Source organism: Opisthorchis viverrini (assembly GCF_000715545.1).
Source record: "Opisthorchis viverrini unplaced genomic scaffold opera_v5_86, whole genome shotgun sequence".
Classification (NCBI taxonomy): domain Eukaryota; kingdom Metazoa; phylum Platyhelminthes; class Trematoda; order Opisthorchiida; family Opisthorchiidae; genus Opisthorchis; species Opisthorchis viverrini.
In genome coordinates, this window is record NW_008751742.1 from 263,504 (window position 1) to 277,185 (window position 13,682).

Sequence of the window (13,682 nt, forward strand, 5' to 3'; positions counted from 1 at the left end):
CGTCCACGTAGCGGATCCATATTTTGGAATGTATGTCCGGAAGTACGATCTGTTCCAGCTTTTGCTTTACGATTTCTGAAATACATTCAGAAATCGGATATCCAACCGATGCTTCTCGTAGTTGTTCATGATACTCTATGTTGAATTCAAAATATGCAGCCAGGCATAAATGGATCAAATCTTAGGGGCCTTCTTTTTCTAGACATCCATTTATTATACTACGGCTGTCAAGCAGTTCGGCGGATTCCAGGCTCACCAATGTGAATAATGAGCTCATATCCAACGAAACCGTCATTTTATCCTGTCCAATGTGTGTGTGCCTCAGTTTTTTCCTAGAACTGTTCTGCATCATTCACTGAGTATCGCAATCCACTGATAAGATATATCGACTTTCTCCGCAGTTGTTTTGATGGATTTCACGTTGGAGTCAGCCTGAGTGATACGATTGGTCAGGACGGTGTTGTTTTCTGGCACTCTCAGCAGCTGGCAGCAGCGGAGGCTACCTGAGTCCAAAATTCTCGTTGCCCAGTACGCTTCTCTTGTGATTCCTTGGAAACATTGGAGTTTCTTAGGGTTCTTGTTGATTTTTTCGTAAGTTTTCTGCTTTGGTCAATATCGATAAGGCGATACGTGGTAGTGACATTCAGCAGAGTAAATCAAAAGCTTTACGAATCGGAACGCGAGCCTAAAACGATGATGAGGAAGAGATTATCCAAATCAATGGGACAAGAGGAATACAGACCACAATGCAGCGCAAATAGAGAGCGGGTAGATGGGACCATAAGAAAGATATATACCAATCGGCTTTTCAAAAGAGAATTTCTGATATTCTTTGGGAACTATACTAGCGGGAGCGGGTACGGAGGAAGTATCCAGTCAGCAGCGCATTGACGAATTCTCATTGACTAGGATTAAGAGGTTTGATTACCAAGCTCAGCGATTAGATCAACAGCCACATTATCAGCCATCAGTCAGAGCACCTGAGCTACCAGTACTTCGACACACTGACATGAAAGGCTGTTGATGAAGCAAGACACAAGGCTGGAACTTGACAAATTAAATTATCCACATAAATAATCCTATCCTTCCCGGCGGATTTAATGTACGTAAATCGTACCCTCCCTCCTACAAACGGTGTCACAATAGTTAGAACGTTTGACCCAGTTCTGGCAACTTTATCAGTGATGAAAACTGAGGGACAGTTCATGGAGTGTATTTCAATACTGACCCAGTGTTGACGCTGGTAGTTTAGTGATAATCAAGGACAAGAAACTTAATCGTCAAAGAGTTTGGAGACTGGAGATTATTCAGTCAAATATTGCTGTGATACATGAGAAGGAAGAAATTGACGTCCTGACATCTTTCAACCTACAGAGTTGATGGGTCCGTTACATGTAGCGTTTACAGAATACCTATGGGGTAAGGCCATTAAATTCACTACTCAAGTCTGTCCCCGAATTGAAGCCACTCATAAGGGCCTTTTCACAAAATTGGCATCATATGTTTTATAGGGCTACAGACATGAGGTAGTTAAGCACAATAAACGTGACACTCAACTTAGGAAACTGGTATACACAGAGCTGTCCTCAATGGGGAACATCACGCTAGCAATAGCAACACATCAGTTCGCCTCGGCAGTAAAACGGAAGTAAAATGTGCCAGAATTACACCTTTTCAACCGGGCTTAAAAGCTACAACTAACTCAATCAAAGAGAGCCAAGTTCTTGGGAAAAAATCACACTGTGTCAAACAGGTTAAAGGAAACTGTGGTGCAACTTGTAATTTTCTCGCGAGTAAAATGAGATAGTATCCGCTTCTTTGGTTTCAAGGCTGTCTGTCGCAATTCGGTATCAGCCTGGGGTCTTTTACGGTTAGGTATCCGTTAGCCGTATTCCATCAAGTTGACCTCACCACAACATTTGTTGTCCTTCTTTGCTTTCGAAACTCACGTATTCTGAAGCAGATCCTCCGCTCTGTTCAAAAGCAACTTGATGTAACCTTTAAGCTCCTTTGGATCTAGTAACACAGCAGGTTCTATTTTTTGGTTAGCCAGTTGACCTACCCGACCTTTAATCAAGTGTCAAAGTTATCCCTATGATGTGCAATAGAACCCATCTTCGATAGCTGAAAGCTACTCGAACTGCATGCGTCTACCACTGTGTCCTCATAATTACTTGGTTGCTCAAATTTCGCCAGTAGTATATCAATGATTCAACATCTGTTTCAGGCTGTGCCCCCCTTCGGGATTGAACGGGTGCAACGCGGGCCAACCCAGGACGAGTGCAAGAGAAGACACAATAAATAAATAAATAAATAAATAAATAAATAAATAAATAAATAAATAAATAAATAAATAAATAAATAAATAAATAAATAAATAAATAAATAAATAAATAAATAAATAAATAAATAAATAAATAAATAAATAAATAAATAAATAAATAAATAAATAAATAAATAAATAAATAAATAAATAAATAAATAAATAAATAAATAAATAAATAAATAAATAAATAAATAAATAAATAAATAAATAAATAAATAAATAAATAAATAAATAAATAAATAAATAAATAAATAAATAAATAAATAAATAAATAAATAAATAAATAAATAAATAAATAAATAAATAAATAAATAAATAAATAAATAAATAAATAAATAAATAAATAAATAAATAAATAAATAAATAAATAAATAAATAAATAAATAAATAAATAAATAAATAAATAAATAAATAAATAAATAAATAAATAAATAAATAAATAAATAAATAAATAAATAAATAAATAAATAAATAAATAAATAAATAAATAAATAAATAAATAAATAAATAAATAAATAAATAAATAAATAAATAAATAAATAAATAAATAAATAAATGAGACCGATGCCAAGGGTGAACGAAGTTCGACTCGTTATTTTTGTAAAATGTTTTCATCCATTCCATGTAGATTTTCAACTCTAAACCTGAATGAATCGGGTCACACAACACAAATATATATGTCACGGCGACACATTTGCATCAATATCAAATGAAATTTAACATTTGGTTGGTGACAACAACAACAAATCAAAGTTATTAGGGAGAAGTGTCGTGTGAGTCAAATATCAAATGAATCGGACCACTGGTGACGTAGTTGGTGTCTTTTAAGGCCAACTCTCATTCATCAGGGTAAGGGTGGAATTTTTTCTCAGGAGCATCATATGGTTAAATCTTCCGTCAAGTGAAACCAACGGCCGAAGCTTTTTCACAAAGTGTTATGAGTCGTATTAGACGCGGTTTGGTTGGATTTCCAAATCAAATTCCATTAACAAAAACGAACATTCATTAGTTGACAGTTTCTTGATAACTCGCGTGTGCGGATACGTTGTAATTCGTCAACTTATGAGTGTTTCGATTATTTTTCTGGGGTGCGTAGTGGGAGTTCTGCTAGTTTTGCGATAAGCCCATTGAACCCTTAAATGATGTGTGAGATCCGGACGGTTATGGATCTCACAGGACGATTGCCACTATTGGATTATACGCGGTTCGCAGCCAGTAGTCAATAGGAGCAGACGGACATGGGGCAGCAGATGATATATTGAGGACTGACAGGAAGTGGTTCTACAGACAAACGGATTAGTAAGCATCATGAATTAAGCATACGTCGGAGTGGGCGCTCAAAAAATAGGTGCAATCGAGGTGAACTTGCAGGCAATGACAAACGGGCAACAAATATTGACATCACCTACTGAGGGATAAGCAGACCTTAAGTAGGAACAAAGCGGGGGGAAAACGAGCAGGAAGAAAACGAAGCGGTGTCATAATAAACAGGTGTAATTCATGTTACTCATGAGTAGTCAGAAAACAAGGAAAGTTACCCTTGTTCACCGTTGTTCCACAGGCGGAACCAACATGATGCCTTACACAATACGACCAGGCAAGAAGGAGAAAAATTCGAAATCGCAGCTTCAGGAATAATAAACAGATTTTCAGCACCCAAAGAGTTTTTATGTTAGCGTAGACTATTGTGGTGGTTTTTATGGCGGAACGGCGAATGGCCGTCAATTTTATCCTCAAAGGTACACTTGCTTCTGTGTAAGGGCGAGCATTCTCTGAAGCGGCCTAAACCGCACTATTCCTGGAGGAGTCCACTCTTAAGGGGAGCATACTTCAGGAGGCCTCTTGTGGCACTTTTCCACACATCTGAGATAGAAACCAACTGGGATAAGGGGACGCACAATAACGAGTTACTCTTCTGATTTGATGGAAATAAAACGGTAACCTGTCACATCAAGGAGCGGGTGACAGGGAAAAAACCGGAAATTCGTTATGCATCATTCTGTTGACAAATTCGGCGATACTTGGGGCTAATTTTTTAGGGATTATTCACAAACCTTTGGACTTGGGTCCGCTGGCTGCAATATCGTCCTTTTTTATGCCGTTGTATTCAACCCTCCTATATTTTTGGAGCTGGAGTGAACTGCCAACATCATCCAATGGGCCTGATTTACAAGTTGACCCCTGCAAATAAATATGAAAGTGAACTGCAACAGATATCTCGACATTCTCATTCCGTCTACATTTTTCTGGACTGCCTAAACTGAATGTGTTTTACCAAAAAACTTCTCCGATAAGGCTGAAGTTTTCTAAATTTTTTTAGTTTGGTGTTCCGTCATTCTTATTGTTCTGGTGTCATTTTATTCTACTCAGAAAAGGTTTCCTCCGATGTTTGAGTGATGTGGAAAACTGATTCAAAGCGATATATGCCGTTACGTTGACAGCTCTGTTGAGTTAGCTAGTCGCTGATCTGTTCGCCCAGTTGGTCACTTGGACAGTGAATATTTCATCAGCAATGAGTGAGAAAACGTGAATGTGCGGGTGGATGGATGAGTACTGCTTTCTGCTTGCGTTCATTTATTTTTATAGCGTACCTGTGTTTAAAGTGATTAGTCAATCGGATGGTAACTTTGTAATTTCAGTGGTTTACTTGCGAGTTATGTTACACTGCAATCCATTCTCTTTAGATTGGATTGGTTGATTATGCGCCATCCTTTTGCCTTTCTCTCCAATTTTACTGGCCCACTTGAGTTCGGCTGCTCCGAAATCAGTTTCTACATGTTTTAGAGCGGCTGTATCTGTCTCTTTGAACCTTGATTTTTATTCATTGTTCCGGTCGGTCAGCACGCAGTTAGGATTGCATTGTAGTTGGCTTTCATTAGGTCTTACCAGTTAGTTGGATAGTTTCCACTTTTGGTTCAATTTTGTCGTTATTTTGTGTTGTGTCCAGGTTTACGTTCCAATATAACTGATGTGTGTGCATTATCCCTTACAAAATAGTCATGGATTATCTTCGATCCTAAAAGTTGAACGATCGGGTCAATCTCATTACATCCTTTTATGTTTTCTCCCACTGGAATATCATGCTTCCGTAAATTACTGCTCCAATTTGTTGTTGTCTAAGCCACGACCGCATTCTAGGATTTATCGAAGAGATGGGATTTGAGCTACAAAAACTTCAGACTATTTCATCGTCAAGAGGATGAACTTCGGTGGATAAGGCAGATGATAGGCAACGCTTCCAATACCACTCAGTTCACAAAGGGGAATTAAGTTGGTGGCTTATTCGAGGTCTCACTAGAAGAAGTACCTGGCTCACCTGAGACAGCGTGGGTTACTTCAAAACAATTTACATGTCAGTAAGTCTGTTTGGTACATGAGTGATGAATATCAAGTCAAAAGAACAAAATCAGAAAAAGGTACCATAGAAGAGATCGTTGGTCGAAATATTGCACCCTCCTTCGGGAGAACATATAACGGTGACGATAAAGAAGCACAGAATGAAAAACTTGGACAGTTGTTGGAGCATGGGCATAAATTAGTTGGAACTTCGGAGGTCCGTTCTACTTGTTACAGGTTCATAAACAATCATCTGTGTGCTCATTAGTTGATAGCCAGCTGTCCGGTCAACTAACTACTGCGTGGTTCGGTGTTGTCGGATCGCTGACGGAAACCGCGTTGTACTTTCATCAGTCTTTCCAGTTCGCTCACCCACGCATCTTGGTAGTCATGTCTCCATCTGAAAATGAGGAAATGAACAGACTGTGCAGACAATTCGTACAGAGAATCAAGTGATAACGAAACAAGGGGTTGTCTCGGGGATTTGTAATAACAAGTTTGTGAACATTCTGTAGAAAGTTCCCACTTGATCATTTACGAATTGTAATATGCGTGCACTTACCGGTACAGCGCATTGGTGAAAAGAGTCGTAAGATTATCCAGCAATGTGACCTTAAGGATGGGTATTTGGGAGCACGTGGAGGAAACAAAACGAAGAGTTTACGATATTCTGCAACGGAGCGGTGCCACCAGAATATGCTAGTGAAGTAGATTTCGCAGCTTCCTCGCTCCGTCCAAAGGCGCGAATTGGCACAGAAACACAAAGCACAATGTTGGAGTTTGCACTTTTTTTTTATTTTTTCACTGTTCACGCGACTGGCTTGTCTGCTAGGCAACAATGTACCGCATTTCGCCACTCAAGCACACAGTGAATAATACAGTGACTTAATTGATTATTGACCAGATGGCTGTTGATCTGTTCGCCGGCTTGTCAATTTGGGTTGCAAGCGTTTCATCACCATACGAGGAGATATCATCAGTGCGCAGCTGGGTGGGTCACCCGAACTACCAACATTACCAACAGTAACTCAAACAGTCGTATGTTGACAAGGCTGCTCACTCACTTAGTTAACAGGATTGATTCTTCATTCGATTCAATGTTTATTCTATCCCCAGAAAATTTTTTTTATTTTTTCACTGTTCACGCGACTGGCTTGTCTGCTAGGCAACAATGTACCGCATTTCGCCACTCAAGCACACAGTGAATAATACAGTGACTTAATTGATTATTGACCAGATGGCTGTTGATCTGTTCGCCGAGCTTGTCAATTGGGTTGCAAGCGTTTCATCACCATACGAGGAGATATCATCAGTGCGCAGCTGGGTGGGTCACCCGAACTACCAACATTACCAACAGTAACTCAAACAGTCGTATGTTGACAAGGCTGCTCACTCACTTAGTTAACAGGATTGATTCTTCATTCGATTCAATGTTTATTCTATCCCCAGAAAACTGTTCAGTTGCCTAGACTGAACTAAACCTCAGCATTTGTGACTAAAAATAGTCGGTTCCTGCACAAGAACAGGGGCACAAAGAGTAGATATTACTCACGTTATTCCATGATAAGTTTGGATCTGTCGCATATCTTCGGGTAATTCTTCTGGGTTCGGCCACTCGAAATTGCCGTCAAATACTGGAATAATGTTACAGTTGTATTCCATCGCCCAAACAATTTCCTGTAAAAAGACGAACGAACAACAAAAAAACGGAAACAAATTTGGTCAGTTTGTACTAATGACAGAGAAGGAGCGGAGCTTCTATGTGGCCACTAAGTGCCCAATAAGCGCACATCCCTTTTCACAGTTTTAACTACCGCACTTACAAAGCTGAGCGTGATTAGCTAAGACATGGTTTTAAGATTTGCACCAGTCTCGCGTTCGAACTATAGTGCAGACTCCGTCTATGTTCACGCAACACGTTCTGGCCGACTCATTGTCAATAATTTGCGGACGTGCACCAGGCATTTGTGCTGGAGGCTGAAACAGAAAATTTCAACAAGGGAACCATGGAATTTCGGGGAGCCTGTTTTGCCGTAGGCCAGTGCTTCTCAGCTGAGACGAATCCAACAGGAGAAGATTCAGACAATACAGACTTGCGTCCGCAATGTTGAATGTGAGTTCACGTCAGCATGGTCGCCTCACTGGTCACCTTCATACATGCCCTGCCTCAGGGTGACACGTTCGTTGATCAAAACGAGCAGACCCATTGCAGCGCATTCCTGGAAAACAATGTTGAGCTTATATTCTATATTTGAAAGCGCCCGATTCGGAAAGATGAGCAAATGTACGCTAACTTGTTTCGCCGCAGACTTAGGATGCTCATAGCATCCGAATGCATAAATTAATTGGGGCGTTGGCTTAACTCCAGTAAACTGAGAAAAACAGTTTGTGGATCATCACTGAAAAAGAACCCCAATACACAACAGGGGTCTCCAAATACAGGATCCGGTCAAAGGCCACTTGGGGTCAGAGTTGAAGCCGCTTCTTTCTTTCGTCCGTAAACCAAAGGACTCAGACAGTAAGCTTAATGATTTTAAAATTAAAATCACATTTAAGAGGAAATTTAAACTGTCAAAAATATTTTAATTAATGAATTGAATCCAACAGTCTGAATTGGTGACCCACTGGCCGGTGGACTAAAAGACTAAATAAATGAAGGGCGAACTCAGTTGTGAGTGGATGTGCGTCAGGTGCTTACAGAACCGTCACATGCCGTCCTACACAGTGATATACGTGCACATAACTACCGCTCGACATGTACAATATGGTGAATGCTTCAGCCGCACTGGTTGGCTGAGTCGTATAGAGAGGCAATAGTGAGCGGCAATCGTTCTGGTCACGTTTAATCCTTCCGGTTCTGATTAAGGATGACGGGTTCTCCGACAATAGCCAGACCTCCACCAGCTTGCGTTGAAACAGGACGGGCCAAACATGTGACCAGGACGGTTTTCGTTCGTTTGACCAGTATGCACTTCATTTGGCAATTTCTAGCCCAGGTATTTCGCCATGGCCCAGTTTTTCCAATTCGATAATAAGTTTCAACTCTGATTTATCGTTCCGCTCATCCCTTTTGGTTTTTTTGAAATCTTGTTACGGAAACAAGTATTGCATTTCAAGCGATGTGTAGAGGTAAAACTATCCTTTTTACAAATGGAAACAACAATGAAGCCACGAACTGTGCTGGTCCCATATGATGTCAATCATCGACGTTGTAAGACAACGCATCAGTCAACTTATTCAAAATCCACTGGAATTTTTAGTTTTGTGAAATTCGGGACATTGAAGCCCCACAGGGTGGCTGTGGTGGATACCTGTAGCCTGTTCATGACTTTACACACCTTCCAACGGGTCACTCACACCTATCCCTTAATTGTAGAACACTTGTGGCTACCAGAATGGTAGCAATCTTAAAAACGCCCAAGATGTTTTCCGTCTTAATTGGGCAACCAACGTGGGCCAGCAGCCGATGACCAGGTTACCAAACACAAACCTAGCCCAGTTCGCTTAAACCTCATCTACTGGGTTACCTGAGAGTAAAAAGGAACTTGACGGGACCAACCAAAGACGGCCACTGTAAACATACGGCTGTTGTTCATTCGATTCGCGGTTAAAAAGTGGTATGAAACTTACGAACCCTGTTCCAACCATCCCTTGTGGTCCAGCAAAGTCGAATGAGGAACTTGACTTCAAACCGTCTAGCATGGCAGTCAATACACATCGGCAGAAGTGGGGACTGGTCGGGTTACATCCAACTCACCGTTATTTACAATGGAAAATTAAGACTGACTAGACCATGAAGCCCATGAACAACATTTCGGGGTATTGTCAAACCGAGAATTCGTCCTGTAAGTGAAGTCAATCTATGTCGAAAACCCGAGAAGCGGTGTACGGTTGTTATTTCTTTTTATAAATCATCGGGCGGTGCGCATCACAAGAATGTCCGGGGAGATTTGAGCTCACGATCTTTCGGCTGCGGAGGCTCCGCAGTTCATTGAGACATTGATCTGTGCTACATTTCGCGCGACGCAATTATTCACCTAAAACAAGGCAGTCAGTTTTCTTCCTGTCCGCGTTTTGGTGAAGTAACATCATTTACGAATCGAGTTGGCGTCACCGGGAGACTCAACTGCATCCCCTTTTAACTGCTAACCGCCGTACTATCTCAAATCCACATCATACTAATAGTAGCATAGTATTCGAACAAAATGAAAAATTAATTTCGGGAGAAGACCTTTCACTTGGAGACATTGTTGCGTGTAATCAACAGCGGGTGACTACCACAAATAAATATGAAATATGAAACTCACACGATGAATCCAGTCTTCACACTTGTGGTCATTCCGACACCGATCTAAACAGCCGTTTGTAAGCACAAGAATATAGTTGTTCGAGTTATAAATAGCAGCCCGAATAGACTCGGTGAACTTTCCTGCAGGCATACTAAGAACATCAAGGAACACCGTGTAGTTACGAGCCAGTAAATGTGCACGGACAAGACTTGCGAGCCGATCACCGGTCGAACGACGATAGGATATGAAGACATCCAGCTCTCGGTTGGAGATTTCCCTGCGATCTGAGCAGTCTGGCGTTGGCGCGTTTTCCGAATCCACTCCACCTGACTGAAGGACTTGGAAAGCGCAAGACAAGTTTAAAGCACCGAAATACGGGTAAACTAGGAAACGGTAAATGACATGCCCGGTGCTGTTAAACGGAATGCTTCTTTGACAGTGTTGCTCACAGATATACACACTTATCTATGTGTCAAACCAAATATCGGCAATACAGAATCTGCGTTTTACGGTACATCGAATTGAAACTTGGAAAGACCGTACCACCCATGAGAACGATTCACTTTCATATAAAAAACAGGTTCAGGAACTGAATGACATCCGATTAATTTTGTGCAAGTAAGGTTACCTTCAACAGTCTTCAACAATGATGTTAAATATAATAAGTATAGCAGTAATAAGGAATAACAGTCTCGCACACCAATGATATCTTCAACATGATAGAATATTTATTTGAATGTTGCAACCAGCATAAAAGGGCCATGGTTAGCTTTAAGTAAGACTGGCAAGACTATTAGCAGGACACATTAGTAAACGGGGGTAGCACTTACCTCCAGTTGGAAACGCTTCTCTATCACTATACGTGATAGTACCATTTACTATACTATGTTACATATACTATGTTTACGAAAATCTCAATGGAGCTAGCAGTGAGAAGCAGAAGTGTGCCACTGGTGGGGAGTTATTGGTCTGAAGAATAAGATCAACCGAACAACTCCTTTACGGCTGCCACCGGTCACAGATTCAGTCGGCATCGCATGGAGCAAAAAAATGCTTACTCAGTTTGACCAGTAAAAATCACAAGATGTCGTTCAGTTTTAATCAGGTTAGCTGTGTAGGTGGGCTGAACATGGTATCTTCTTCCTACCTAACAGGACAAGAATGGATCCGATCGCTTAGTTGGTTTCACGCATACTTTTGGAGCCACTAGGGTACCAGTAGGCTGGGTTAGAGCCCCATTCGGCACAAAGTATATGCCTGGCTCGGTGCCTGTAAGGCAATCAATGAAAAAGGATGGATTGTACGCGTGAGTTAAGCGCAGCCTTGTGACATTGCTTCAGTTGACGGAGAAACACCCCTCGCTCGGTGCGTGCTAGTGGGTGGCGAAAACGCTTAACACTTGTTAGCTGGATATACAAGCTGCGAATCAAGCACATTGCAACCCCCCACCCACAACTACAAATCCGTTCACTTTTTCTTTAAACGCACAAGAACCTCATATTGTTCACGATGTTAGGCCCCTGCGTTGGAACGACGCATCTTAAATTGATACAGCGGATGAACTTGCTTTCTGTATCGGATCCCTTGAGACTAAAGTCTGCCCTTCCCCTCAATTTACTTCCACACAGAAAAAACGCTGACTAATGTGCAGTGGAGGTACACTAAATCGGTAGTGATTTGAATGGTGCAGAGATTGGTTCTAGGTTCATTTGTACTATTTTTCAGGGCATCAAACTATTTTTGTTTCAGAAACTTCTGCTAAACACAGGACCCATGTTGACTTATAATACGGGATCAGGAAGTTGTTCACTGGCAAGTTTTCATGCAGTGTCGAGCGTAATATTCAATTAGACAACTGAAGAACCATTTTGAAAGGACAATCGGCTGAATTACTTTGAATTATCGTACTCAGCAAGCAATGAAAATATTGATCCCGAAAGGTATTGGTCTTTTTGCTGAAGGAGAGCATTGTACTCAATAGTACATACTTTGTACGCCGACCAGAATTTGTGCACGATGGAGACCATTGGCTATATGACAATCATTTAACAGCGTATCGTTTGTTAGTTGGGCGAGATGCATGCGATCCACACCCGCTGCGATTAGGTTATGGGTGTACTGTCGGAGATTTCGACTGGGTTCGATTCTGAGAGCATGTGACTTTCCAGAACTGAATGTCAATTCCAGTTGATCACCCGATGAGACTTTTGTTGACCATGTATCCTTCTTTCGCTTGGATTTCGGGATCAGTGTGGCGGCCCAAAGTAGCCATTCAGCCAAGTTGGTGTGATCGATCGAGGAGTAGTCGGCCTGTAATTTTAGTCTAGCGAGTGACTGCAAAAACCTGAAATGGAAACGAGGATAACCGTCAAGATCCAGATACAGTAGATAGAAAGATGATAATGATTTGATGGAGTGCCCGCAGATATTGACAACTTGCTCACTTCAATCGGGTAATTGAATTGGAGATGTTCAGGCCGTGTTGCAAATGGAAATCGTCAAGGCTCAACAGGACGTCGCCATCTATGTTCATCTGGATAAATAATTCAGACAATTCTTTGAATCCAACCTGTCAAGGAAGTAGGAAAAACAGTGGTAAGCCTACGAGACGGTAGGCCACGCTTGAAGATCAAAGCATATATCCGTGGTATGCAGCAATGCTAAATAGTTACTCTAGATTAACCTGTTTCCTATAGAGGAAAGTGTTGGTAACTCAGATAGCGTAGATGATCGTTGGTTTGTTAGCTGAGTTGGGCAGTTTGATCGCAAACGTTTTATCCCCAATCAAGGTGACATCATCAGTGCGTTGCTAGGGGGTGTAGCGGTGCATAGCAATGGGTTGGCTGTTGTGCCAACGTTTGTAGTCAAATTGCCCAGTTCAGCTAAATATGTGGTTGCGCGGCCGGATAATCCTCTCAACAGTTCGGGTTTCGAAGTGAACTAAAGAATGGGCTTTGGTACAGGGACTGTGCATTCAGTGCCTAAGCCGTGAGAACTGCCTAGCAGATGATGATCCACCACATGGTTTCACAGGGACATCCACGTGGATTATTTCAAGTCTACGGTTGAGAGCAGGAACTTCCTCCGCCTGCTCCACCACAAAACTCCACCCATCCCACGTGATGTTGGACAGAAAACAGTTAGCAAGAAGAGACGTTTGAAACTAATCCACCTCTCTGAGCTTTTTAGAAAAGCCCGTGAATGAATGAAGCTGCTACGGACATTTCGCGTTTCAAAATCAGTTTCGATGAAGCTGAATTCGGGATAACACTCTGAAAACAGAATAGAGGCAACTTACCCGGTCGAGCCAGAAACAAACATCGGAAGCGGACCACGAGGGAACATAGGGAGTTAAACGATGAGGTAACTCTTTTCCGCAAATCTTCAAAGTAGCGAAGCCAAGTTCCGATTCCAACGGGTCAATACTACATGCAATTTGATACAGCTTGTTGAATGCCTCGTTCATCACCGCATCATCCGGTCCCGTTTCTAACGGAAGCTCACTCTCCGTGGCTGTGACCTGTGATGAGGGTTGGATGAAAGCAATGAGGTAGACAGGGACCAAAATTCATTGTTGCTGACGGTGGTAGCAATGAAATACCGAAGGAAAGCTGGCTAAACTGTTGAAGGTAAACTTGATGGTTGCCAAAAAGAAACACTGAGCCAACCAAGCAACGAATTCAACCTATGGAAATCATCTATTATGTGGTCCCACTAGCGCTAAGTAAGAC

General features: G+C 41.5%; 1 protein-coding gene across 1 annotated transcript; it reads right to left on the reverse strand.

Moving 5' to 3' along the window:
- Positions 1 to 5,690: 5,690 nt before the first annotated feature.
- On the reverse strand, positions 5,691 to 13,469 carry T265_04888 (hypothetical protein; the record flags this gene model as incomplete). The annotated part of the gene is made up of 6 exons (XM_009169748.1): positions 5,691 to 6,062; positions 7,215 to 7,339; positions 9,970 to 10,334; positions 11,940 to 12,295; positions 12,396 to 12,520; positions 13,250 to 13,469. The coding sequence occupies 6 exons, from the start codon at positions 13,415 to 13,417 to the stop codon at positions 5,954 to 5,956; spliced, it is 1,248 nt and encodes a 415-aa protein (XP_009168012.1).
- Positions 13,470 to 13,682: the final 213 nt, after the last annotated feature.